Raw genomic sequence first — 25277 nt, forward strand, 5'->3', positions numbered from 1 at the left:
AGTCGAAGGTTTGTTATTCCTCAGACTTGTATCTATTTCAGCTTCAGCTTTGCTTCTTTTTGCTTACGATTATTAAACATTAAAGCTGTTTATTTAGTTGTTGGTTGAATGATATTGCTTGCTAGAACAAAATTTAGGGAATTAAATTGTCAAAACTATAAACAAGAAACAGAAAGTCTTACATTGTGTTTTGTGGACGTTTTGGTTTTAGTTGTTGGCCTCATATAACATTGCGGTTACATTGTACAAAACTTAGTTAAAACAGTCTTGATTCGCCTCTTGTTTTGGTTACCTTGTAAGTCTGTGGTATGACTGTTTATGTTATGTTATGCAGCGAACCCGTGATTGGGAGCAGTCGGCACAAGACAACAATAAAATCCAGAAAGACAACCCGTGATTGGGAGCAGTCCGCACAAGACAACACTCCAATATGCTTGCTTTTTGCTAACCAGTGTTTCTGTCAGCTCCATGGTTTGTTTTTTTGTAACCGGTGAGTATGACCAATGAATATGCTCTAAGAATCTTTATTTAAATAATGGCAACCAACACATTACACAAGCAAACAGTATCTATTATCAAATAGAGAATTTACTCATGGGTCATTTGCCTCTTTAGAAAAATTTGAAGCTTCGTTAGATTTAGGAGATGTGATGATAAGTAGGTAGATAACTAACATATGCATATTCGTCTATTTTCCATCAGAAACAGCTCCAAGTGACGGGAAACAAACAAGTTTTTGTCCGTCGGTATAAAACTTCTGTTGATAAGTCATTAATAATTACCAACGGATTACGTCAGTATACTGAAGAAACATGGGTTATTTTCCTTCATGGGTTAGACTAAGGGAATGTGATGATACGTAGGTAGATAGATAGATATCAAATTATCAACTTAGGCCATCTTTTGTCCCCATATCTAGCCTATTTACATTTTAAAGAGTGATAGTAATTTTGTTTGGTTTGATAATATGTTTGTAAACACAACTCGAAACTTAGACGGTTAGACCTACTATTATCTTAACTTCTATAATATAGTATGTTTTAAACACAACTCAGAAACGAAAGCAGATTATCTTCAATTCTATTGATGTTTTTTATCAAAAAAAAAAAGCGGTTTATCTTTTTTTTGAATAAATTCCAATATGTGTTTAAACCAATGTGCTACAGCTGAAAAAGCAGTTTATCTTACATATCACCGGAACTATATATAAGTCAATTGCTTAATAATTTTTCATAATATATTATCTTAACTTTTTTTTTTCACAAAAAAGTTAGTTGATATTTGTTTTGAAAAATTAGAACGATCAAAAAAAAAAATTAGAAGAAACTTCATGTTTTCATTAACTAATTCCGAGATGTCAAAACCAAATTTTATTGGCATTAAAATATTTTTAGTTGAAAATAATGCTATAAATAAAACCATGCAATAACTTAAATTTTTAGCATATATTACATTTATAAGTTAATTTTTAAATATTCTATTGATTTATTATACAAGTAAAATAACATTTACGATTAAATATTCATTATAAGTTTAGACATATATATTTGGTGTTGAAATGCAATTAATCCTATAACGTTCTGACCAATTTGACAGATAAGGTCTAAGAGCATCATTAATGGGAGAACTTTTTTTTGTGTTCTTAGATTAAATATATAGTGAAAATAATGTTAGATCAGTTGTTAAGATCATAGGTAAAAAAAATGGGAGAACTAATTATGGTGTTCTTAGAATAAAAATATAGTGAAATAATCTAAACATTGAATCAAATATAAAACATCCACATTCATGAAAAACATATAGCATAGATTCATTCTAAACATCGCTTAAACAAACAAAATGGGATTCATTAAAAACATAGAGACCATACATAGTTAAACATGGATTCAAACATCGGAGATTCGCTTAGACAACAAACAAGATGGACAAACATCCGGATACATAGTTAAAAAAAACATAGTTAAAACAGTTCCACGACGGAGACAACGACGGAGACAACGACGGAGACAACGACGGAGACAAGGACAGAATAGGACGGAACTAGCTTCTCTCCTTTCGATTTTGGTGTTTCAATTGCCGGAAAACAAAGCTTTGGCGGCGACTATGGCGAGAACAAAGCTGTCGCCGTTTTCGAAAGAAAAACAAACCCTAGACACGATTTCGATGGAATGAGAGAAATGAAAATATTTCCTTCTCATTTTTTTTCCAACCAATCAGAAGAGAGGAAGAATGTTAGAACGGGCTGTGGATCAGTTCTGAACCAAGACCAATATTTTTGATCTAAGCCCACTGTTCCATTTTTTTATTATATAATTAGGCTTACAATAGGGAGAGTGTTTTGCCCTTAATGATGGCCTAAAGCACATACGAATAAGAACTTTGCACCAAACAAACCTGTGGTCACATGCTCTACGTCGTTCATAGACTTTGTATGTATATAAATATCTCCGATTCTATCAACAATGTAGCTAAACTTTTGACGTGTGACACTAGCAACAAAGTATTTACCATGGAAACCTTCACCCTTTTTGGAACTCAAGTCTCTCTTCTTTCTCCGAATGTGGTGAGCAAACTCTCTCGCTTTCCACTGACATCATTTGCTCGTAAGCATACAAAGCAGTTTTGTTTGAAGACTAGGGAGTGTGAGCTTCATGAAAGTACGCGTACGTTTAAGAAGTTGCCACCTTCTCATTGGGGTGATCATTTCCTTCATCTTCCCATCAATGTCTCAGTGAGTTCATTACACACACACATATATAAATAGGATTGGTGCAGGAGATAGTAACAAGCTGGTTTCTTATAGGATATGGATACGCTTACAAAAGAGATGAACGTACTAAAGCCTACCGTAAGGAAGATGCTCATGTATTCACAAGACGCGGAGGAGACAAAGAAGAGGATTCTTCTAATCTATAAGTTGGTCGCACTTGGTCTGGCATACCACTTCGAAGATGAGATAGATGATAATCTGAAACACAGCTTCGGAAAGATAGAGACCAATATGGCCGGTGAAATTGACTTGTCCACAGTTTCGGTCATGTTTTGGGTTTTCAGGACATATGGATATAACTTGTCTTCAGGTAAAGAGTATCAAGCTAGGCTTCGTATTAATGCTCAACAATTCTACTACTTGTCTCCTTTAATTAATTGTATGCAACTTATGGTATATTTTGTAAACAGACGTGTTTAAGAGATTTAAAGGGAAGGATGGGAAGTTTGAAGAATGTCTTATAGAAGATGTCAAAGGTCTGCTAAGTTTGTATGAAGCCTCGCAATTGGGTACGAGCACTGAGGATATTTTGGACGAAGCGATGAGCTTTGCGTCGAGCCACTTGGAGTATTTAGCAGGTGGAACGTGTCCGCCTCATATCTCTAGGCTTATACAAAATGCGCTTTACATGCCACAGCACCACAATGCTGAAATATTATTCGCAAGCGAGTACATTTGGTTCTATGGCCAAGAAGATGTTCACAACAAAGTCCTACTCGAGTTAGCCAAGCTCAATTTCAAGTTCCTTCAACTCCACTGGATTCACGAGCTGAAAACTCTCACCAAGTAGACTCTACTTACTATATCAGTCGCTTCTGACAATTGTTTTCATGGATTAATAACAAGCTAGCTACCGCTCTAATTATACATTGTTTTGCAGATGGTGGAATGACCAAGATCTTACATCTAAGCTCCCACCTTACTTTAGAGACAGAATGGTGGAGTGCCATTTATATGGAGTGATTATGTATTTCGAGCCACAATATTCATTTGGTAGAATCACATTGGCTAAGTTCTTGGTGCTGTTGACCGTTGTCGATGACACGTGTGATAGATACGGTTCTGTTCCTGAAGTTGCAAAGCTTCTTGATTGCGTCGAAAGGTAATATGTAAGCATAATTAATGACTTAATAATAAATGCATCTTCATATGTATTAGTCGTTGAGATCGAACATCAATGAAACGAAGAAGAACTGAAGAAGTAGAATTAATAAATCCTATTATTTCTCTCACAATATAAGTTGATGTAATTAATACATTCTATTTCTGATTTTACTTAAACCATTCAATAGACTAATATCCAATAATACGCATGTACGTGCAGATGGGATCCAGATTTTGGGGAGAGTCTGCCAGATTATCTGAAAACCGTCTTCAAGTTTACTTTGGACGTTTTTGAAGATTGTGAACGAGCGGGGAAGTGTGAACAAGGACGAAGCTTCAATGTGGAAGGTGCATTAAAAGAGGTAATACATATATAGTGTAAATTGCACATTTTGATAGAACAACCCATTTTTTTTTACTCTTTTATGTATTACATTCTATTAATGTAAAAATTAATTTATGTAAAGCAAAAATAGAATATTTATTTAAATTCGCATGTGCTCCTAATAATGCAGTTCAAGATACTCCAGCGATCCCACCTTAACTATGCAGAGTGGGCAAAGACAGAAAAGGTGCCAACATTTGAAGAATATTTGGAGGTTGGGGGCGTGGGGGTCACAATGTATGCAACTTTAGCAATGGGATTTCTCGGGTTGGGACCGAGGGCTAGGGAACAAGGCTATGAGTGGCTAAACTCTAGACCAAAACTCGTTCATGATTTGGCAACAAAGGGTCGTCTGATGAATGACAAGACTGGCTTCAAGGTACATATATATGACATATCATTTCAAAATAATTCTTGTTCTGAGCTAAGTAAACATGAATGGTATGAACAGGATGACATGGGGAGAGGTTTTATCGCAAACGCAGTCAACTATTATATGAAGGAACACGGAGCTACCGAAGAGGAAACATATACGGATTTTCATAAATTAGTTAGAGACCTGGAGAAGTCGGTGAACTCGGAGTTCTTGAAGATAAATAAAGGAGTCCCTCGCGAGATCCTTTCTCGAGCCATTAACTGTGGGAAAATGATGGATGTTACCTACAGATCCGATGATGGGTACACTCGGCCCAAAGGAAAATTCACAGAGTATGTCGCATCATTGTTTGTCGACCACATGGATGCATCTTTGAAGATAAATTAAGGGTTTTGGTTGAAACACTTTGTTCCACTCTAGCTGCTGTGATGCATCATGCATCCTCTTCTACCTTATATATGAGCTTTATTGTACGTTTAATATGCACATCTAATGCCAATAAACAGATCATTTAAGCATAATATTCCAAAGGTAAATTAACTTGAAAGATGCGTTAAACACTTGCCTGTTGTGCTACAACTTTAAATATACTTGCTTGGGCCATAATATTTTTTGAATGTAATGTTAAATTATATTTAAAAAAAAATAAAAAACTGTTTTACAACTTGTGCAACTAGTTTTTGAAAAATAATAAAACTGATCGTTCTGCATATCTTTGCCTCTCAATGTAATTAATTTCGTCAAACATATACACATGTTTAATTTAACCATATCTACAAACAAATAATAATTAATCAAATTATGATATTAATTTGTCAATTACAAATTAAATTTATTCGTATAAATTCATAAAAATCCATAAATTAATATTTAAATTTACACTTTTCTGAAGTATAAATATATATAAATGTACTTTATGGGAAAAACTTTTATAGTTTTAACGGAAAAATAAAATTCTTGAACACGACCAAATTCCCTTGAATATATTTAAATTTCAAAAACCGTAAAATTAAACCATAAAAATTTTATTTTCCCGTCAAATCTTTCTGATTCGTTATAATTTGAACGGAGTATATACTTGACAAATGTTATAATTAAAAGTTTATTGTTTGTTTCTTTGAGTAACGGTGAATAACAACATATCGAGGTTTCTTGGTTAGAGAAACCAGCTGGATCCTTTGTATTTATCAATTGGGACAAATAACTAAGTAAGTAATATGTCACATGCATTGGTTTCACATGCTCTAGTTTCCGAATTAGGTCGAACAAAAATGGATCAATAACAACCACACAAAAAAGCACGATGATATTTCATTTTCATTATCCAAACGACAGATCAGACATGCACATCATAAGTTTCTATGGCACGCGGGATCATATACAAATATAAACATTATATGTATAAACAGTATAAGGAACAAAATCAAGAAGAAGAAGAAACACTTTCTCACTTCTCTCTGATGGCTCTAATATTCTTACTTGAAGTCTCAATCTATTTCATTTCTTTCTCCTTCCTTTTTCGATATTTCTTGATTATTAATAAACAGCACCGTTCGTTTCTCACGAACTGGCTGTTCCTCGGTATGCTTCCGGGTTTCCTCATGGAAATCCCTCGTGTTTACGACTATATGACCGAGCTTCTTGAGGCCTCAAACTTAACTTATCTTTTCAAAGGTCCGTGTTTCGGGAACCTCGATATGTTATTCACCGTTGATCCAGCCAATATCCATCACATCATGAGCTCAAACTTCGCGAATTATCCTAAAGGATCCGAGTTCAAGAAGCTATTCGATGTTTTAGGAGATGGTATTTTCAACGCAGATTCTGAGTTATGGAAAGATTTGAGGAAATCAGCGCAAAGCATAATGAGAAATCCGGAATATCAAAGGTTTACACTAAGGACAAGCATGAGTAAGCTAGAAAAAGGGCTTGTCCCATTTCTTAATCACGTTGCTGAGAAGAAACTAGTAGTTGATTTACAAGATTTGTTCCAAAGATTCACGTTCGACACTACGTTTGTTTTGGCGACTGGGATCGATCCAGGTTGTCTCTCAACTGAAATGCCAGAAATCGAGTTTGCTAGAGCTTTAGACGAAGCAGAGGAAGCTATATTCTTCAGACATTTCAAGCCAGAGATGGTTTGGAAGATGCAAAGATTTATGGGGCTTGGAGATGAGTTGAAGATGACAAAAGCTCACTCGACCTTTTGACCGAGTTTGCTCTAAGTGCATAGCTTCCAAGAGAGATGAAATATCCCGTGGGGTTATTAACACTGACTCTTCTTCTAAAGATTTGTTGATGTCTTACATGAACGGGGATACAAGCAAGTACAAGTTGTTGAATCCTAGTGATGACAAGTTCCTTAGAGATATGATTTTAGGCTTCATGTTAGCTGGTAGAGACACCACTGGCTCTGCTCTCACTTGGTTCTTCTGGCTTCTCTCCAAGAACTCAGAAGTGATAACCAAGATTCGTCAAGAAATCAACACAAAACTATCTCTAGGAACCAGGGGTTGTGACTTTGATTCATTCAATCCTCAGGAGCTAAACAAGTTGGTGTATTTACATGGCGCGTTGTGTGAATCCCTCAGGCTATATCCACCTGTTCCATTTCAGCACAAGTCTCCTACAAAACCTGACGAACTTCCTAGCGGACACAAAGTCGATGCGAGTTCAAAGATTGTGTTCTGTCTTTACTCATTAGGGAGAATGAAATCAGTTTGGGGTGAAGATGCATCGGAATTTAAACCGGAGAGATGGGTTTCGGAGAGTGGAAGGTTGATTCATGTGCCTTCTTTTAAGTTCTTATCATTCAATGCCGGTCCAAGGACTTGTTTGGGGAAAGAAGTGGCTATGGCACAGATGAAAACAGTGGCTGTGAAAATTATACAAAACTATGAGATAAAAGTTGTTGAAGGACACAAGATCGAGCCAGTTCCTTCTATTATTCTGCACATGAAGCATGGTCTCAAAGTTACAGTCACTAAGATATGTAATGTCGTCTGAATATACTATGCTATGCTTTTGTACCATATCGTACTCAATAACGCCACTTGCCCTGGCGGATCCGAATTTATTATATGAACTAATCATATGAAAGCAGTTAGAATAAAAAAAAGATTCAAACAGACAAACATATAACTATATATAACAACAAATGTTTAAAAAAACACAGAAATATACTGACCGTTTACTAGGTCAGTTTTGGAGAGCCTTAGGTGAAAAGATTAGAGAGTGATTGTTTCACGATGACAAAAGACGATGACTTGAAAAGTCAACTCAAGTCTTCTCTCTTTTTCTCACACCAATGATTATAATTCTCTATCTCTCCTTCAATCTCATCTTCTTCCTCAATTCCTCTTCACATAGATCATCACACCACACATGTCTCTTCATCCATTGACCTCAAATACTTGACTTTTCCCTCTCCATCGAAGCTATGGAGAATCTCTGTTTTCGAAACTCTGTATCTCTCTTTGTAACGATTATGATGGTTACTGTTCTTCTACTTCCTCATCTCACTCTTTCTGATACTTCCGACTATTCTCGTCCGGAGAAAATTTACGTCAACTGTGGGTCGGATTCTAATGCTGACTATGGTGGCCGGACCTTCGTCGGAGATATGAACTCTAGTAACAACTCTGTTTCCTTGATCGGCAAAGGAACTGAAGTTCTCGACGACCAATCGTCCGTTGCGCCACTAATCTACCGGACGGTTAGGATATTCAGACGCCCTTCTTCTTACAAGTTCCAACTCGATCCTGTTGGTCTACACTTTGTGCGTCTCCATTTCTCTGCTGTGTTTTCTAGGGAAGATCTTTTAAAAGCCCGTTTCACTGTCTCTGCTACTTCTGGTTCTAATCATCACTTCAAAAGTTTCTCGCTTCAGAATACCACTAACATCCCACGAGTTGAAGAGTTTCTCCTGATGATCAACTCGCCAAATTTAGAAATTCGATTTATGCCGGAGCCTTCCTCTTTAGCTCTCGTCAACGCCATCGAAGTGTTCTCTGCTCGTAATGACCTCGAAATCCCGACAAAAATCGACAAGAATCTGCATACAATTTACAGATTAAACGTAGGAGGCGTGAAAATCACACCGGCAAACGACACCTTGGGACGTACTTGGTCGCTAGACGATGACTTTCTCTTCCGGAAAGATTCTGCGAGGAACATGAACTCAACACAGAAGCCTAACTATCAGCCAGGTTCAGTTGCAGCCACGGACCTCACTGCTCCTGATTTCGTCTACCAGACAGCTAAAGCAATGAACCGTAGCTCGAGTGAGCGGATGGGGATGTTGATGAATGTTACTTGGTCGTTTAAGGTCAAAAGTAACTATAGACACTTCATCAGGGTTCATTTCTGTGATATTTTGAGCAACTTCCCAACCATTGACTCCGATTTCTTTCTCTATGTGAACGGGCATCAGCGAGTAGATGTAAAGCCTTCAGGGTATGATAGACCGGTGACTCCATTTTACATCGATGTCGTGACTGTCTCTGATGGTTCTGGACTCTTGAATGTTAGTATAGGTACTAAGGAAACCGACAAGGATGCTGGTTTTCTTAATGGTCTGGAGGTGATGGAGTTTTTAAGTAACTCTGGTTTTAATTCTACAGATGGAAACAGTTCCCGGGTTCCCATCATCGCTGGTTGTGTTGCTGCCGCTGTATTGGTTCTGGTCTTGAGTTTGTTGGTTATAGTATTCTTGAAGCGAAGGAGACCAAAGAATACAAAACCAGACGTTGATGCAACCGTGTGGTCTCCATTACCATTGTACAGAGGTGGTAGTTCAGACAATAGACCAATCTCTCATAACAACAACTCGCCATTACGCAACTTAAACTTAGGCTTGACGATTCCCTTCACAGACATTTTGAGAGCTACAAACAATTTCGACGAGCAGTTGTTGATCGGGAAAGGCGGGTTTGGAGATGTTTACAAAGCTATCCTTCGGGACGGAACCAAAGCCGCAATCAAAAGAGGCAAGACAGGTTCAGGACAAGGGATCCTAGAGTTTCAAACAGAGATCCAAGTCTTATCAAGAATCCGCCACAAACATTTAGTATCTCTAACGGGTTACTGCGAAGAGAACTCGGAGATGATCCTCGTCTACGAGTTTATGGAGAAAGGTACGCTTAAAGAACATCTATACGACTCGAAACTGCCTCCATTGACATGGAAACAAAGACTAGAAATCTGCATTGGAGCAGCTAGAGGATTGCATTACCTCCACAGTGGAGCAGAAGGAGCAATCATACACAGAGACGTCAAATCAACGAACATACTACTAGACGAGAACACTATAGCCAAAGTTGCGGATTTCGGATTATCGAAACTAACGATTCGTAATCAAGATCAAACACATATCAGCACAAACATCAAAGGAACGTTTGGTTACCTCGATCCTGAGTATCTATCGACACACATCTTAACTGAGAAATCAGATGTCTACGCCTTCGGTGTCGTCCTCCTCGAGGTCCTTTGCGCGAGACCAGCTCTGGATCGTTATCTTCCTCACGAAGAAGTGAATTTAGCGGAGTGGGCGTTGTACTGCAAATCCAACGGAGAAATCGAAGAGATCGTAGATCCGAGATTGTTAGGTCAAATCGAGATGAATTCGCTGGTGAAATTCATGGAGATCGCTGAGAAGTGTTTGAAAGAGTACGGAGATGAGAGACCGAGTATGGCGGATGTGATTTGGGATCTTGAGTATGTTCTTCAGCTTCAGGCGGTGACGGTTCGTAGAGGGATTCATGAAGAAGATGATAGCACGGCGATTGTCTCCGGTGGTTCGTTGGTGGTTCCGAGGTTGATGGTGACTGATTCGTTTAGCACGAACTCGATTGTGCACAACAACGGTGATGAGTCGGATAACAGATTTGGTGGGATTACGGATTCATCCGAGACTCGAGTTTTCTCACAGTTGAAGATCTCTGAAGCAAGATGACGTCATTATTTTTAAGTTTCTTCAAATGTGATTTCATTTAATTGGTTTAGGCATTTGTTCACACACAAAAAAAAAAAGTGTATTTCATTTGATTGGTTTAAGCATGTGAGTTGAGTTTTTATTTAACAACTAGATTATGAATACCGCAGAAACAAGTTTTTACATAATTTTTTTTGTTAATATACTATTATAATATTAATTTTACTAATATACTTTCTGTTAATTTAGTGATTTAGTATATAATTTGTGGTATACTGCACAATAATTTTTGTTTAATACAATCTTAATTAAATCATTTTGATTCGACATATTTTATATTGGTATTGTTAAAATTGTAAAATAAGGATTTAACTCGTATTGAAGTATCATATTAATGATATTTTATTTTTTAGTATTATCAATCCAATCATGTAATGTCATATAACCCGTCCTGTAATCTAATTCGTTTGTGTTATTTTGAAAATTTAATATGCTTAAATATTCATAAGTTTAATTTTTTATTAAGTTTAAATATATCAGTTATAAATTACAAACTTCTTAAAATTCTATAATTTAATATATATGGTAAATTTATTATATATGTATGTTGAACATACACTTTTATATTAATTTTTTTCCCAACACTTTTATATTAATTTAGTAATATATGTTCGTTTAAAAAAAATTTAAATCACAATATATGCAGGAAAAAATACACATTTTTATTAACTTTATGTATTATATGATGATTCATTACATTTATATTTTAAAATCAAAAATAGATGATAGAAGAATATTTTTTTAATATAGAATAAATCTTCTAAATATCTATATTAATTATAGAACATTATATATATGGATATTTAAAATATTTTAATTCTGTTTGGTTATAAGGATAGTAGAGAGATTAACTAAAGTATTAAATGACATTTAATGGTAAATATTTCCATAAATATATTTATGAGCAAAAAATGCTACAAAAATACTAGTGTAGATTTTGAGTTATTATCGTAAAATTGTAAAAATGAGAGAACTACATTGACAAAAGATACATACATATATATATATATTAGGTTAGGACCCGCCCGATGTGCGGGTTTAAAGTTTTATAAATGAAATTAAATGTATTAAAAAAATTGTTGTATGTTATATATAAATTTTATTTTTGATATAATATACTGATTTATATCCATTTACAAATCTTTTATGTATGTTACTATTAAAAATATATTTTTTTATATCTAAATGTACTCTTGTATGTTACAAAAATATTTTTTATCACTATCTAGAAATTGTCTATATAAACACATTAAGCCAAATATATTACTTTCACTTCTGCATACTTTTTTAATTACTAAATTTGTTGGCTCAAAAAACATTTTGAATAAAAAATATATTACATAATATATTAATCAATGATGTATCATCACAACAATGTATGATCACCATGGAGAAAACATGGGCTCCGCCTCCATCCCTTATGGAGAGAACCTTGCGTCCAACCTCCTCCACCATAGAGAGAACTTTGGTTCCGACTTTCTCCCTTAGAGAGATAACCTTGCGTCCAATCTCCTCCACCTTCCTCCCTTGCGGAGATAACTTTGTGTTCAACCTTCTCTACCATAGGGAGAACCTCGGCTCTACCCTCCTCCTATGTGGAGAAAATATGTTCACGTCTTTTGCTATCTCAAAATGGCTTGTTCCGACAACCAATGAAAGTAAAAACAATTTTCTAACTTCACAAAAAATCTTTTGATAGTAACTAATGTTAAATTTCCGAATATATTCGTGATGGTAACTATGCCAAAGTGAAAGTAAAATAGTTGGCTTAATGTGTTAACAGATAACATAATATACTGATCAATGATGTATCATCACAATAATGTATGACTGCCAAGGAAAAAACTTCGGCTCCGCCCTTATTCCTTATGGAGAGAACCTTGCGTCCAACTTCCTCCATCATGGAGAGAATCTTGGCTTCATATTCCTCCCTCGGAGATATAACCTTGCGTCCAACCTCCTCCACCTTCCTCTGTTGGGTAGATAACCTTGTGTCCAACATTCTCCACCATAGAGAGAACCTCGGCTATGCCCTCATCCTGTGTGGAGAGAAAATGTTTACGTCTTTTTGCTATCTCAAAATAGCTTGCTCCGACGACCAATAAACGTCATAACCTTTTTCAATCGTCACAAAATCTTTTGATAGTAACTAATGCAAAATTTCTCAATGTATTTGTGGAAGTGTCTTTGACACACCATGATGTAGCCTCTGTCTCTGTAACGCTTCAACCGCCACATTGTTTAGTGAGCCCATGTCTACTCTCAGTCCATGGGCCCACCTTCCCAAGTGGGCCCTACATCTATTTCCGGCTTGTGGACTAACCCATATTCGATCGCTGGTTTGTTACGTCTGGAAGTCTTTAAAAACTTGATTATCGACCTTACAAATCAACAAATGATATTTTCTTGTGTTTTGTCTTCACTCGCACAATTTCGACAATCACTTCGAGAAAGATCACCCATCATAAATTTCTCTCAAGACCCTTGACTGAAAAAATAAGTGCATTTTGATGATGTATGTAGCTAAATCAATTCTTTTAAACATTACCGCAAACCAGGGTGTCAGAGTCTTTGAGCTCCTATGGATCTATCAACAACGATTTATTTTTTTCCACTCTATCTATCTATGTATGTTGTATGCTTGTGTTTATTTTATCAATTCATTAGATTGATGATCTTCTATTCGTTATCTCCCTTTGGGATTGAATGAAAAATGGTAACAATTATGTTTGCAAAAAAAAAAGGTTTTTGACCAACCGATCAAGGTTGAGAAATTGAAAAAAAAATAATCTGGCATAATTAAAGAAACAATAGAAAAGTATAAGCATGCTAATATGTGAATCTCATATCATTCAAAGATTAAAATACAAATTAAAACAATATAAAAATACTATAATAAATTTTAAAATACAGTATTAGAAAAAGAAGACTCATATATTAATCTTTTTTTTTGTTCAACATATTAATCTTACCTATTCCCAACTGAAATAGGAGAAAGTAGTAGAAAATTTTGGTTTAAGAAAATAAGAAAAAATTACCTTCCCATTAAAATATATTCCCAATTAAACAAAGTTGAAAGCAATGTTTTTGAATAAATTATTTAAATATGAGGCGATCTTTAATTATATAGAAGTGAGTACAAAATTTAGAATAAATAATTAAAAGTATATTTTTCTTAATCCTTGTTTCTATTTTTTTAATAATTAATCACTTAAATTTTAAAATAAGTAAATAATAATATAATTTCGAATTTTACGAAATATATATATATATATAATCTCCTTATAATTATTTTAAAAAACTTTGTTGTTTTTCTAAATTCTGAAATTTTTTATAATTATATTTTTACTTTATTAATATTTTTTAAAACAAAATATTTTCTTTTTGTTGTAATCAAATTCTTCCTATTAAAATATTTACACATGTCAAAATCTCATGCTGATAACTTGACACATGTCAAAATCTTGTTAATGTCTAACTTTCAAAACCCAACTTTATATAATAAAATATTATATAGTTATTTATGAGAATCATCCAAAAAGAAAACAAACCAAACAAAAAAGAACATCATCCAAAAATTATAAATTAGCAATACTTGGATCATAAAGCAATACAATTCAACAATATAATTATTAACCACAAATTCATTAAACAAATCAGATATAAGAATAATTCGACAAAAATGAAATATATATCCTGTAAAACACTTTCAATCAATTTTATCAAGAGATAAAAAAAAATCATACAAAACTAATATGTAACTCAAAGTCTCAAACCGTGTTGTTAATTTGTGGACCAGTTTGATATGGACTGACCGGGTAACTATGTCAACTATGGAGATTGATATCTCTTATTGTTCCCACCAATGATTTCAATTCTCTATCCCTTCCTTCAATGGCATCTTCTTCCTCAATCCTCTTCACATAAACCACAAAGTTCTGCTTAATCCATTGAACCTCCAACACACTTGACTTTCACTATATACTCTCGTCTCTCCCGTCTAAGCTATGGACAAACTCTGTTTTCAAGACGTTGTCTTTCTCTTTGTCATGATGGTGGTGGTTACTGTTCTTCTTCCTCACCTCACTCTTTTTGCTTCATCTACATATTCTCGTCCTGAGAAGTTTTACGTCAACTGTGGGTCGCATTCTAATGTCACTTATGGTGGTCGCACTTTCGTCGGAGATATGACCTCTGGTAAAAACTATGTTTTCTTCACCACTGAAGGAACTGAAACCAGCAACCAATCTGGATCGTACACTGAGACAGGGATCTATCAGACGGTTAGAATATTCAAATACCCTTCTTCTTACAAGTTCCAACTCGATTCTGTTGGTCAACACTTTGTGCGTCTCCATTTCTGTGTTGTCTCTTCCCGGACAGAGCTTTTAACTGCTGGTTTCACTGTCTCTGCTACTTCTGGTTCTAATCATCACTTGAAAAGCTTCTCGGTTCGAAATTTCACTGAGACCCCACGAGTTGAGGAGTTTCTCTTGATGATTGACTCACGGGAATTCGAAATTCGATTTGTCCCCGATCGTTACTCTTTGGCTCTCGTCAACGCCATAGAAGTGTTCTCTGCTCCTAATGACCTTAAAATTCATTCAGATTCCGACAAGAATCTAGCACACAATTTACAGATTAAACGTAGGAGGCGAGAGAATCACACCAGAAAACGATACCTTGGGACGAACTTGGTCGCTAGACGATGACTTTCTCTACCGAAAAGATTTCGTGGGAAACATTTCATCAACACAAAAGCCTAACTACGAGCCAGGGTCAGCGACACAATTCACTGCTCCTGATTTTGTTTACCTGACGGCCAAAACAATGAACTTTAGCGCGATTTCGATGATGAAGGGGACATTAAAAGCTACTTGGTCGTTTAAGGTCAAAAGTAACTATAGACACTTCATCAGGATTCACTTATGTGATATTTTGAGCGAGACAGAAAACCTTAACACAAATGTCTATCTCTACGTAAACGGTCATTGGCGAATAGATGTATCGCTTTCAGATCATCTTAGGTTGGTGACTCCGTTTTATATCGATGTTGTGAATGTATCTGATGGTTCTGGACTCTTGAATGTTAGTCTAGGTACTAAAGATGAACTCGATAGAAAAGCTGGTTTCCTCAATGGTGTAGAGGTGATGGAGTTTTTGAAAAACTCTGATTCTTTAGATGGAAGTAGTTCCCAGGTCTACATCATCGCTGTTGCTATTGCCTTGTTTCTGGTCTTGGGTTTGTTGTTTATAATATTCTTGAAGCGGAGGCATTCAAAGAAGAAGAAATCAGTCGTTGAAGTTGAAGTGACTGTATGGTCTCCTTTGCCATTTGTACAGAGGAAGTGGGAGCACCGACAATCGACCTTTCTATTCGGACAACAGTACACCACTAGCCAACCACCTACAGTTAGGCTTGAAGATACCCTTGAGAGACATTTTCAGAGCTACAAACAATTTCGACGAGCAGCGGTTGATCGGGAAAGGCGGGTTTGGAGATGTTTACAAAGCTATCCTTCCCGACGGAACCAAAGCCGCGATCAAAAGAGGAAAGGTCGGTTCAGGACAAGGGGTCACAGAGTTTCAAACAGAGATTCAAGTCCTCACAAGAATCTGGCACAAGCACCTCGTATCTCTAACTGGCTACTGCAAAGAGAACTCAGAAATGATCCTTGTCTACGAGTTTGTGGAGAAAGGTACGCTTAAAGAGCATCTATACGGCTCAGATTTGCCTTCATTGTCATGGAAACAGAGACTAGAGATTTGCATTGGAGCAGCCACAGGATTGCATTATCTCCACAGTGACTCAGACAGAGCAGTCATTCACAGAGATGTTAAATCCACAAACATACTACTAGACGAGAACAACGTAGCCAAAGTTTCTGATTTCGGGATATCAAAACTGGTCGTTCGTAATCAAGACCCGATCAGTATCAGCACCAACATCAAAGGAACATTTGGTTACCTTGATCCTGAGTATGCACTGACACGCATCTTAACGGAGAAATCAGATGTGTACTCGTTCGGAGTTGTTCTCCTCGAGATCTTGTGCGCGAGACCAGCTCTTGACCATAATCTCCCTGACGAGGAAGTGAATCTCGCCGAGTGGGCGATGTCCTGCAAATCAAAAGGTGTGATCGATAAGATCGTAGATCCGAGATTGATAGGTCAAATCTAGCCGAGTTCATTGACGAAATTTATGAAAATCGCCGAGAAGTGTTTGAAAGAGTACGGAGATGAGAGGCCGAGCATGGCGGATGTGATCTGGGATCTGAAATACGTTCTCCGGCTTCAAATGATTCACGAAGATAGCACCGTGACGATCTCCAGCTTTGGAGGCGAAGCTAATGGTGAGTGATTCATTTAGCAATTGAAGAACCCTAATTCTCCAGAATTATGGATTTTGCAGAGCGTCTGGTTTATTTTTTATTTTTTAAAATAGAAATCCGGTTATCTCTGGTTTAAAGATGATAATTTTAAAATATATGCAAATTAAATTCCGGTTATTGCCGGTTTAAAGGTAAAAATTTAAAACAAGTAAATTAAAATCCGGTTATGGAAGAAGTCAAGTAACGATTTTGATATCACTGATGAACAATTCCAGATTCTGAGCTGAGGAACCACCCGACGCCATCGCCGATATTGCTGCTTGTTTCAACTCTGCGGCTCTCTTCCTCATAACCACGGCGTTGGGACCTTCCGTCACAGCCTCAATGCATCTCTTAACCTCAGCAACCTTAAGCTCTCCGTCGACGACATCGTTCCTCATCCTTACACCGATTCCATACACATCCACAAGCAATCTCGCATCAAGCGGCTGATCAATCCAATTCGGGTACGCCACCACCGGAACACCAGTCACCAACGTCTCTATCGTCGAGTTCCATCCACAATGGGTGACGAAGCAAGAGATAGCCACGTGGCTCAGTATCCCCTCTTGTTGACCCCAGTCAATAACAACTCCTTTACCTTCTTTAACCATCTCATGCAAAACTTGAACGTTTTGAGCCTGCTCCTTGGGCCGTATCACCCATGGAAACAGAACTCCTCTGTTTTTCAATGTTGTCGCTATGGTCTCGATTTGATTCTCTGACGATTTGAGTATGCTTCCGAAAGATATGTAAACCACGGAAGACCTAGCTTGCTTGTCACGCCACTCCATGCAATGATCTTCTGATTTCCACATATCTAGGTTTTTCCATCATCTAGGGTTTTGTCTTCATCAGCTCCCAACAGAAATGGAGAAACCAGAGGACCAATTGGGATAACAGGTTTTAAAGTGAAGGTTGTAGTCTGAGATTGTTAAGTCGTTTCTGGCTTAAGTGTGAGAGTGACTCTAATCCGTTTAGAGGGTTCTCATTCATCAGCTGGTTAAGCTGGATAACCGAGGATTCTTTGAAGTCCGGTTTAGGTTATGTTTGATCCGCTAAAGGGTTGCCACGTGTCCTCTTTCTCTCTTGGGTTATGTTCGCACGCCTCTCACGTGAGAAGGGTTGTTGGACTTAGACTTATCTAAGCTCTTCTTCTTCCTTTCGTATTCAGTTGTTGTATTCAGTTAGGAGAGAGAGAGAGTTCTTTGTAGAGAGATTGAGTAGCTCGGTGTGATCTTGTAACAGACGTGGTGAGCTCAAGTTTGAGATAGTTAGTGGATTTCGGAGATAAAACTTCGGCGAGACGTAGGTTAACCACAACGGTTAACCGAACTCGTTAAATCGCGTTTGTATTCTTTCTTGTTTTACTTCTTCTTCTCTTCTTATTCTCAAATCAGATCTCCAAGGATCCTAATCGGAGGATTCGTTTACAACAAATTGGTATCAGAGAGAGGTTCAGTTCCCGATTGTCAGATCTGATTACGAGGATGACGAATACGAAGCTCAAGGTGGTGGTGTTTGATGGATACGGCGACTTCTCTCTTTGGAAGACACGGATGTTGGCTCACCTGAGGATTCTAGGTCTCAAGGGAGTTTTATCGGAGCAAGAACCTTTTGCTCCTTTGACAGAGGATGAAGAAGCAGATCCGGAGAAGAAAAAGAAACGGATCGAAGATGAAAAGTCAAGAAAAGATTTGTGCGAGAAGGCGTTAGATATCATCTTTCTAAACGTCGGTGACAAGGTTCTAAGGAAGATTGATCAGTGTACGACGGTAGCTGAAGCGTGGTCAATGCTCGAGCGTCTGTATCTGGTAAAGTCCTTGCCAAATCGAGTGTATCTACAGCTTAAGGTTTACAACTATAGGATGCAGGACTCGAAGACTCTGGATGATAATATAAACGAGTTCTTGAAGATGATATCGGATCTAAATAATCTTCAGATTCAAGTTATAGATGAGGTCCAAGCTATCTTAATCTTGAGTTCTCTACCAGAGAAGTATGACAAGCTAAAAGAAACGCTGAAGTATGGAAGAGATGGGATCAAGATGGAGGATGTTATCAGTGCTGCTAAGTCCAAGGAGTTCGAGCTTCGCGATGAGTCTGGTGTTTCTAGTCAGATTGGAGAAGGATTATACGTTCGAGGGAAAGGATTTACTAGGAGTTCAACGTATCAGACAGATCAAGGTAGCAGTATGGGTGGATCTAGGTTTGAACCCTGAGAAGGTAAGAAAGTTTGTTGGATATGCGGAAAAGAGGGGCATTTCAAGAAACAGTGCTACAAGTGGATTGAGAGAAACAAAACCAAAGGTCAGTCAAATGATCCGGGTGAAGCAGCAATGGTTAAAGACTATGCAAAAGATCTCGTCGGTTTAATGGCATCCAAGGTCAATCTGATCATGGGAGACATCACTGAGGATGAATGGATCATGGACACTGCTTGTTCTTTCCATATGACTTGAAGGAGGAATGTATTCGTCGAGTTAAGAGAAGTCTCCTATGGCAAGGTTCGAATGGCCAATAATACTTACTGTGAGGTAAAGGGAATTGGCTCGATTAGGTTTCAAAATTCAGATGGAACCACTTTTCTGCTCCATGAGGTCAGGTACATGCCTGACATTTCGAGGAATTTGATTTCGGTTGGCACACTCGAAGCCAAAGGTTGCGATTTCAGAGGTGGTAATGGAATTATGAAGGTCGTGAAGGGCGATACTGTTTTTATGAAAGGAGTGAGGCGCCAGTCTCTCTACATCTTTCAAGGTAGTGCTAAAGTTTTGGAGGCTTGTGCTGTTGAGTCAAGGAAGGTTACAGATCAGGTCAAGGGAGATGACAAAGCCATGTTGTGGCACAGTAGACTTGGACATATCGGCCAGACGGGTCTTCAAGTTCTTGAGAAGAAGGGTTGTCTTGAGGGTTGCGTGTCTACGGAGATAGGTTTCTGCGAGGACTGTGTTTTTGGAAAAACACATAAGGTCAACTTCGGTTCAGCTCAGCATGTTACGAAGGAAAAACTGGACTACATTCATTCAGATCTTTGGGGTTCTCCCAATGTCCCTATGAGTTTAGGGAAGTGTCAGTACTTCGTATCCTTTATTGATGATTTTTCTCGAAAGGTATGGATATATTTTTTGCGTTTTAAGGACGAGGCTTTCAAGATTTTTGTCAGCTGGAAGAAGATGGTTGAGACTCAATCAGAGAGAAAGGTAAATAGACTTCGAACAGGTAATGGTCTGGAGTTCTGTAATCATCAATTCGACAGTTTCTGCAAGGATGAGGGTATAGTGAGGCATAGAACATGTACATATACTCCGTAGCAAAATGGAGTTGCTGAGAGACTCAACCGAACTATCATGAATAAAGTAAGATGTATGTTGAGCGAGAGTGGTCTTGGTCAGAGGTTTTGGGCTGAAGCAGCCTCTACAGCAGTCTATCTGATAAACAGATCTCCGTCATCTACTCTGGACTTCAAGGTTCCTGAGGAAGTTTGGACTTCAATGATGCCATCCTTAAGCGGCCTGAGGAGATTCGGTTGCTTGGCTTATGTTCATTCCAGTGAGGGAAAGCTTGAACCTCGAGCGAAGAGAGGAGTTTTTACTGGTTATCTAGAAGGTGTTAAAGGGTTTAAGGTTTGGCTTATAGAAGATAAGAAGTGTGTGGTCAGTAGGAATGTGGTGTTTCGAGAGGATGTTATGTATAAAAGGATCAATTGCGAACAACAGTCAGGTAATGAACAAATTAATTTTAGTACTGATAATGTTTCGAGTTTTGATATTGCAGGTACAAACAAGGATACACATGGAACTGTTCAAGGTGGAGATCAGACAGAGACTTCCATACAAGACCAGCAGTCAGTTAGTTCTCCACAGATTCACGGAACTGGGAGTCAAAGGAATACTTCTGAAGGTCTCCGTGATTATCAACTACCTCGGGACAGATTTAGGAAACAAATTAATCCTCCAGTCAGATTTCAGGATTATGATGTGGGAACAGAGGAAGAGGATCTTACTGCCTATGTCTGTTGTATAGCAGAAGATGGAGGAGGCTCAGAACCGTCTAGTTTTGAAGAGGCTATGAACAGTTTTGATAGCGATAAATGGTTGGCAGCTGCAAATGAGGAAATGGATTCGCAAAGGAAGAATGGAATCTGGGATCTGGTTGACAAACCTGCATGACAGAGTGTCATCAGCTGTAAATGGATTTTCAAAAGGAAAGCTGGGATACCTGGTGTTGAGGATCCACGTTTTAAAGCCAGGTTGGTGGCAAGAGGTTTTTCTCAGAATGAGGGCATAGATTATCAAGAGATTTTTGCTCCAGTTGTGAAACATGTATCGATAAGATACATCCTATCTGCAGTAGTTCACTTCAACATGGAGCTACATCAGTTAGACGTGAAAACTGCTTTTCTTATATACTGATGGAGCAGCCTGAAGATTTTATTGATCAAAGACATCCAGAAAAGGTTTGCTTACTTAAGAAATCGCTATATGGTTTATCAGGGATCTTATTAACAAAGGAGAGATCACAGTTGTGAAGATTCCTACTGAGTACAATCCAACGGATATCTTGACCAAGGTATTGCCTATTGCCAAGTTTCAGGAAGCATTAGAGATGCTTTGAATTACCAGGAACTGAAGTCGTCCTGCTGGACGTTAAGAAGGTATCCGGGTTTTGGATACAAGGGAGATTCACCAAGTAAGTAATCTAAGACTAAGGTGGAGATTTGAAGGTTGTAGTCTGAGATTGTTAAGTCGTTTCTGGCTTAAGTGTGAGAGTGACTCTAATCCGTTTAGAGAGTTCTCATTCATCAGCTGGTTAAGCTCGATAACCGAGGATTCTTTGAGGTCCAGTTTAGGTTATGTTTGATCCGCTAAAGGGTTGCCATGTGTCCTCTTTCTCTCTTGGGTTATGTTCGCACGCCTCTCACGTGAGAAGGGTTGTTGGACTTAGACTTATCTAAGCTCTTCTTCTTCCTTTCGTATTCAGTTGTTGTATTCTGTTAGGAGAGAGAGAGAGAGTTCTTTGTAAATAGATTGAGTAGATCGGTGTGATCTTGTAACAGATGTGGTGAGCTCAAGTTTGAGCAAGTTAGTGGATTCCAGAGATAAAACTCCGGCGAAACGTAGGTTAACCACATCGGTTAACCGAACTCGTTAAATCGCGTGTGTGTTCTTTCTTGTTTTACTTCTTCTTCTCTTCTTATTCTCAAATCAGATCTCCAAGGATCCTAATCGGAGTATTCGTTTACAACATAAAGCAAACATCAATTCAATTATATCAGATTCGAGTTCGTAAAATGAATTAGCCAAAACCCATTTCACATCTTTCAAGCAATCTACAAATTCCGCCATTAGACGATTGAAGTGAGGACCTTCAGAAGGTAACATGAACGACGGGAGATCTCGGACTTCTAATAACGTTAAGGCTGGTAACTTCACGGTTTAATTAGGATCTTCGAGATCGGGGAAAGGGTTTGTCTTCATGTAGTAACGGTAATAAACCGAGAAAACAGCACAAGCTTCAATCCAGAGGATTGCACAAGGAATGTTATGAGCCGCTGCAACAGCTGGAAACCATGGAGTAAACGGTACAGAGATAATGCAAGCAAATCTCTTTCCTTCGATGATTTTCGACAAATTCTTGGGTCCGAATTTTCTCAATGACTCTGCGAGCGGTTCCGGGTCTCTTGGATCGTCTTTAGGCAGACTATCGGAGAAGAACACAAGGTCCACGAGACTATGAGATTCGTCGGTGGATGAGAGATGGCCACAGACTTGTTCAATGGTGGCGAGAGTGAAGTGTAGGTTGGTTCGTGCGAGTTGTTTGGCAAATTTGAGCATCGGATTGAGGTGACCTTGGAATGGTAATGCTACCATTAGAACGTGTGTTTATTTATGTACGTCAATACTTCCCATTATTATGTACGTATAATAGTAATGACTATTTTTGATAGTAATTTATTTAGACTTGAGTTTCCTTTGAAATTGTGATGAGTTCTCATGTTAGTGGTAAATACATTATATATAACAATGGTTGTTCAACGTGAAATTTTTGTAATAAAATCTATGATTGCTAACCCAAGAAATGTTGGTCAACATATTTTGAAGGGATGTATTCAACTATTTTGTGTAAAATTTACAAATCATATTATTCAATTATGAGTTTTAAAAAGTTTCGTGAAATTCATTGTTATTAAACTATGATTTAAAATTTTATCTTAAAATCTATGGTTATTCAAAACAGTTTGTGGATTTAGATTAATAATTTTTAAGGATTCTGGAGGATTTGAGAGGGTTTCTTTGGTTAAAAATACAATAATCCAAATCTTACGGGTGTATTAAACTTGATATTTTAAAAGATTTTGGAGTATTTTTAAAATCACATATTATTCAACTAATGATTTTAAAAAATCTTCCAAAATCTTTTTTTATTGAACTTGATATTTATGTAAAATCATTCAAAATCATTTACGATCTCTTGTTATTCAATTAAAAATTTGTAAATCTCACTCCAAATCGAAACTGTTATTCAAAAAATTACAATACTTTAGAAAAAACAAACTTATGAAAACGATTTTAGGAGACTTTATCTCAAAAAATTGTATGTATAGGATAAACTCTTATCTCTCACCATTATAAACTGTGGTTTTTATGTTTTCATATCTTCAGTTCAAAAACATTGAACTTTATTAGATTTTTTTTTTTTAATTTATAATTGTAGAAGATTTGTTATATATATTGGGAGATTAAAGCTAAGGAATTACGGAATTCTTAGTGTTTGTAATGTTGTGATGTTTTCTTGAGATAACTATTTTCGAGAGATTCAAGATTATACCGCAATGTTTGATATTTAGTTTTTGAGAATGATTGAGTTAAAATGAAACATGATTATGTGAGAATAATAACCTTAGTTATCCTTTAGAATTTCTAACGAACGTTTATGTTGCCTATAGCTAGTACTATCTACCTCTCTACCTTAAATCCGGTTATCCCTGGTACTAATTGATTCAAAGCAGATAGTCAGGTGCTTGTGATATCACTAATGAACGATTCCACTTGCTTTCTACAAAAGTGAGAAAACTCTCTTTTTGTGTTCCAAAAATCTATCTCTTTAGAATGAAGGTAAATATGAGTTTATATAGGCTCAATTTACAAATAATAATAAATCAAATTAATTACAGAAATCAAACTAGAAATAATTTTGAGAGATTTTATCAATCATCATAGATAGAGACTGGTTATTTGTATGTAGACAACTTGGGCATGAATCCATAATTTTTTTAGAGTCTCTTTTGGATATCCAAATTTGATGACCCCGTCACAAAGCGACTCAGGTGGATGTGATATCACTAATGAACGACTCCAAATTCCGAACCGAAGATCCGCCAGGTGCTAATGCTGATCTCGCGACATCCTTCAACTCCGCCACTCTCCTCCTCATATCCGCGGCATCAGGTCCCTCTGTCACGGCCTCAATGCATCTTTCTACCTCCTCGACCTTGAGCTCACCATCGACAGTGTCATTCCTCATCCTTACTCCGATTCCAAACACATCAACCAGCAACCGCGCGTCAATGGGCTGATCAGTCCAGTTTGGGTACGCCACCACCGGAACACCAGCCACCACCGTCTCGATCGTTGAGTTCCATCCACAGTGCGTGACGAAGCAAAAGATTGCATCGTGGCTCAATATCCTCTCTTGTTGACACCAATCAGTAACGACGCCTTGTCCTTCTTTCACCATCTCCTGCAAAACGTGGACGTTTTGGGCTTTCTCCTTTGGTCTTATCACCCAGAGAAATCGAACTTCTCTGTTCTTCAGGGCCTTGGCTATGGTCTCGACCTGATTCTCCGATGATTCGAGTACGCTTCCGAAAGATATGTACACAACCGACGACCTAGCTTGCTTGTCAAGCCACTCCATACAACAACCATCAGATTTCCACAAATCTAGGTTTTTGCCATCTAGGGTTTCGTCCTCATCAGCTCCCAACAGAAATGGAGAAACAAGAGGACCAATTGGGATTACAGGTTTCAAATCCGACATCGATTCGATTATCTCTGATTCGAGTTCATAGAAGGAATTAACCAAAACCCATTTCACATACCTCAAGCAATCAGCGAATTCCGCCATTAGCTGATTGAAGTGAGCACCATCAGAAGGTAAGATACACGTTGGAAGATCTCGAACTTGCAGCGATGGTAAAGCTGGTAACTCCANCCTCATCCTTACTCCGATTCCAAACACATCAACCAGCAACCGCGCGTCAATGAACTGATCAG

At 37.5% G+C, this 25277-nt stretch overlaps 4 protein-coding genes and 2 pseudogenes across 4 annotated transcripts in view; 5 read left to right on the forward strand and 1 right to left on the reverse strand.

The window, feature by feature from the left end:
• The window catches only part of LOC104751957, a gene marked incomplete in the record, with an annotated part of 10495 nt that extends 10072 nt beyond the window's left edge, over nt 1–423 (forward strand). Inside the window, 1 exon segment of the mRNA XM_019238563.1 lies at nt 339–423.
• Nucleotides 2344–5182, forward strand: LOC104751958 (putative terpenoid synthase 5). Its single transcript, XM_010474020.2, has 7 exons — nt 2344–2731; nt 2804–3080; nt 3181–3556; nt 3651–3872; nt 4095–4236; nt 4390–4638; nt 4711–5182. The coding sequence occupies exons 1-7, from the start codon at nt 2405–2407 to the stop codon at nt 5020–5022; spliced, it is 1905 nt and encodes a 634-aa protein (XP_010472322.1). The 5' UTR covers nt 2344–2404; the 3' UTR covers nt 5023–5182.
• LOC104751960 lies at nt 6058–7720 on the forward strand (annotated as a pseudogene).
• On the forward strand, nt 7791–10720 carry LOC104751959 (probable receptor-like protein kinase At2g23200). The gene has a single exon (XM_010474021.2). It carries the CDS (start codon nt 8075–8077, stop codon nt 10586–10588), a length of 2514 nt encoding a protein of 837 aa, XP_010472323.1. The 5' UTR covers nt 7791–8074; the 3' UTR covers nt 10589–10720.
• Nucleotides 14619–18245, forward strand: LOC104751964 (annotated as a pseudogene).
• The window catches only part of LOC104753942 (UDP-glycosyltransferase 84B1-like), a 2440-nt gene continuing 1305 nt past the window's right edge, over nt 24143–25277 (reverse strand). The window contains exon 2 of the mRNA XM_019238319.1: nt 24143–25232. Within this exon, the coding sequence (XP_019093864.1) occupies nt 24325–25232 (908 nt within the window). The 3' untranslated portion in view covers nt 24143–24324. The remainder of the gene's footprint in view (nt 25233–25277) is intronic.

Source organism: Camelina sativa, chromosome 16 (genome assembly GCF_000633955.1).
Source record: "Camelina sativa cultivar DH55 chromosome 16, Cs, whole genome shotgun sequence".
Lineage (NCBI taxonomy): Eukaryota > Viridiplantae > Streptophyta > Magnoliopsida > Brassicales > Brassicaceae > Camelina > Camelina sativa.

Coding starts and splice junctions, on each gene's coding strand:
- LOC104751958 (XM_010474020.2), top strand. CDS start 2,405: ATGCTCTACGTCGTTCATAGACTTTGTATGTATATAAATATCTCCGAT. Junction 2,732..2,803: donor ATCTTCCCATCAATGTCTCA/GTGAGTTCATTA, acceptor GGTTTCTTATAG/GATATGGATACGCTTACAAA. Junction 4,639..4,710: donor ATGACAAGACTGGCTTCAAG/GTACATATATAT, acceptor TGGTATGAACAG/GATGACATGGGGAGAGGTTT.
- LOC104751959 (XM_010474021.2), top strand. CDS start 8,075: ATGGAGAATCTCTGTTTTCGAAACTCTGTATCTCTCTTTGTAACGATT.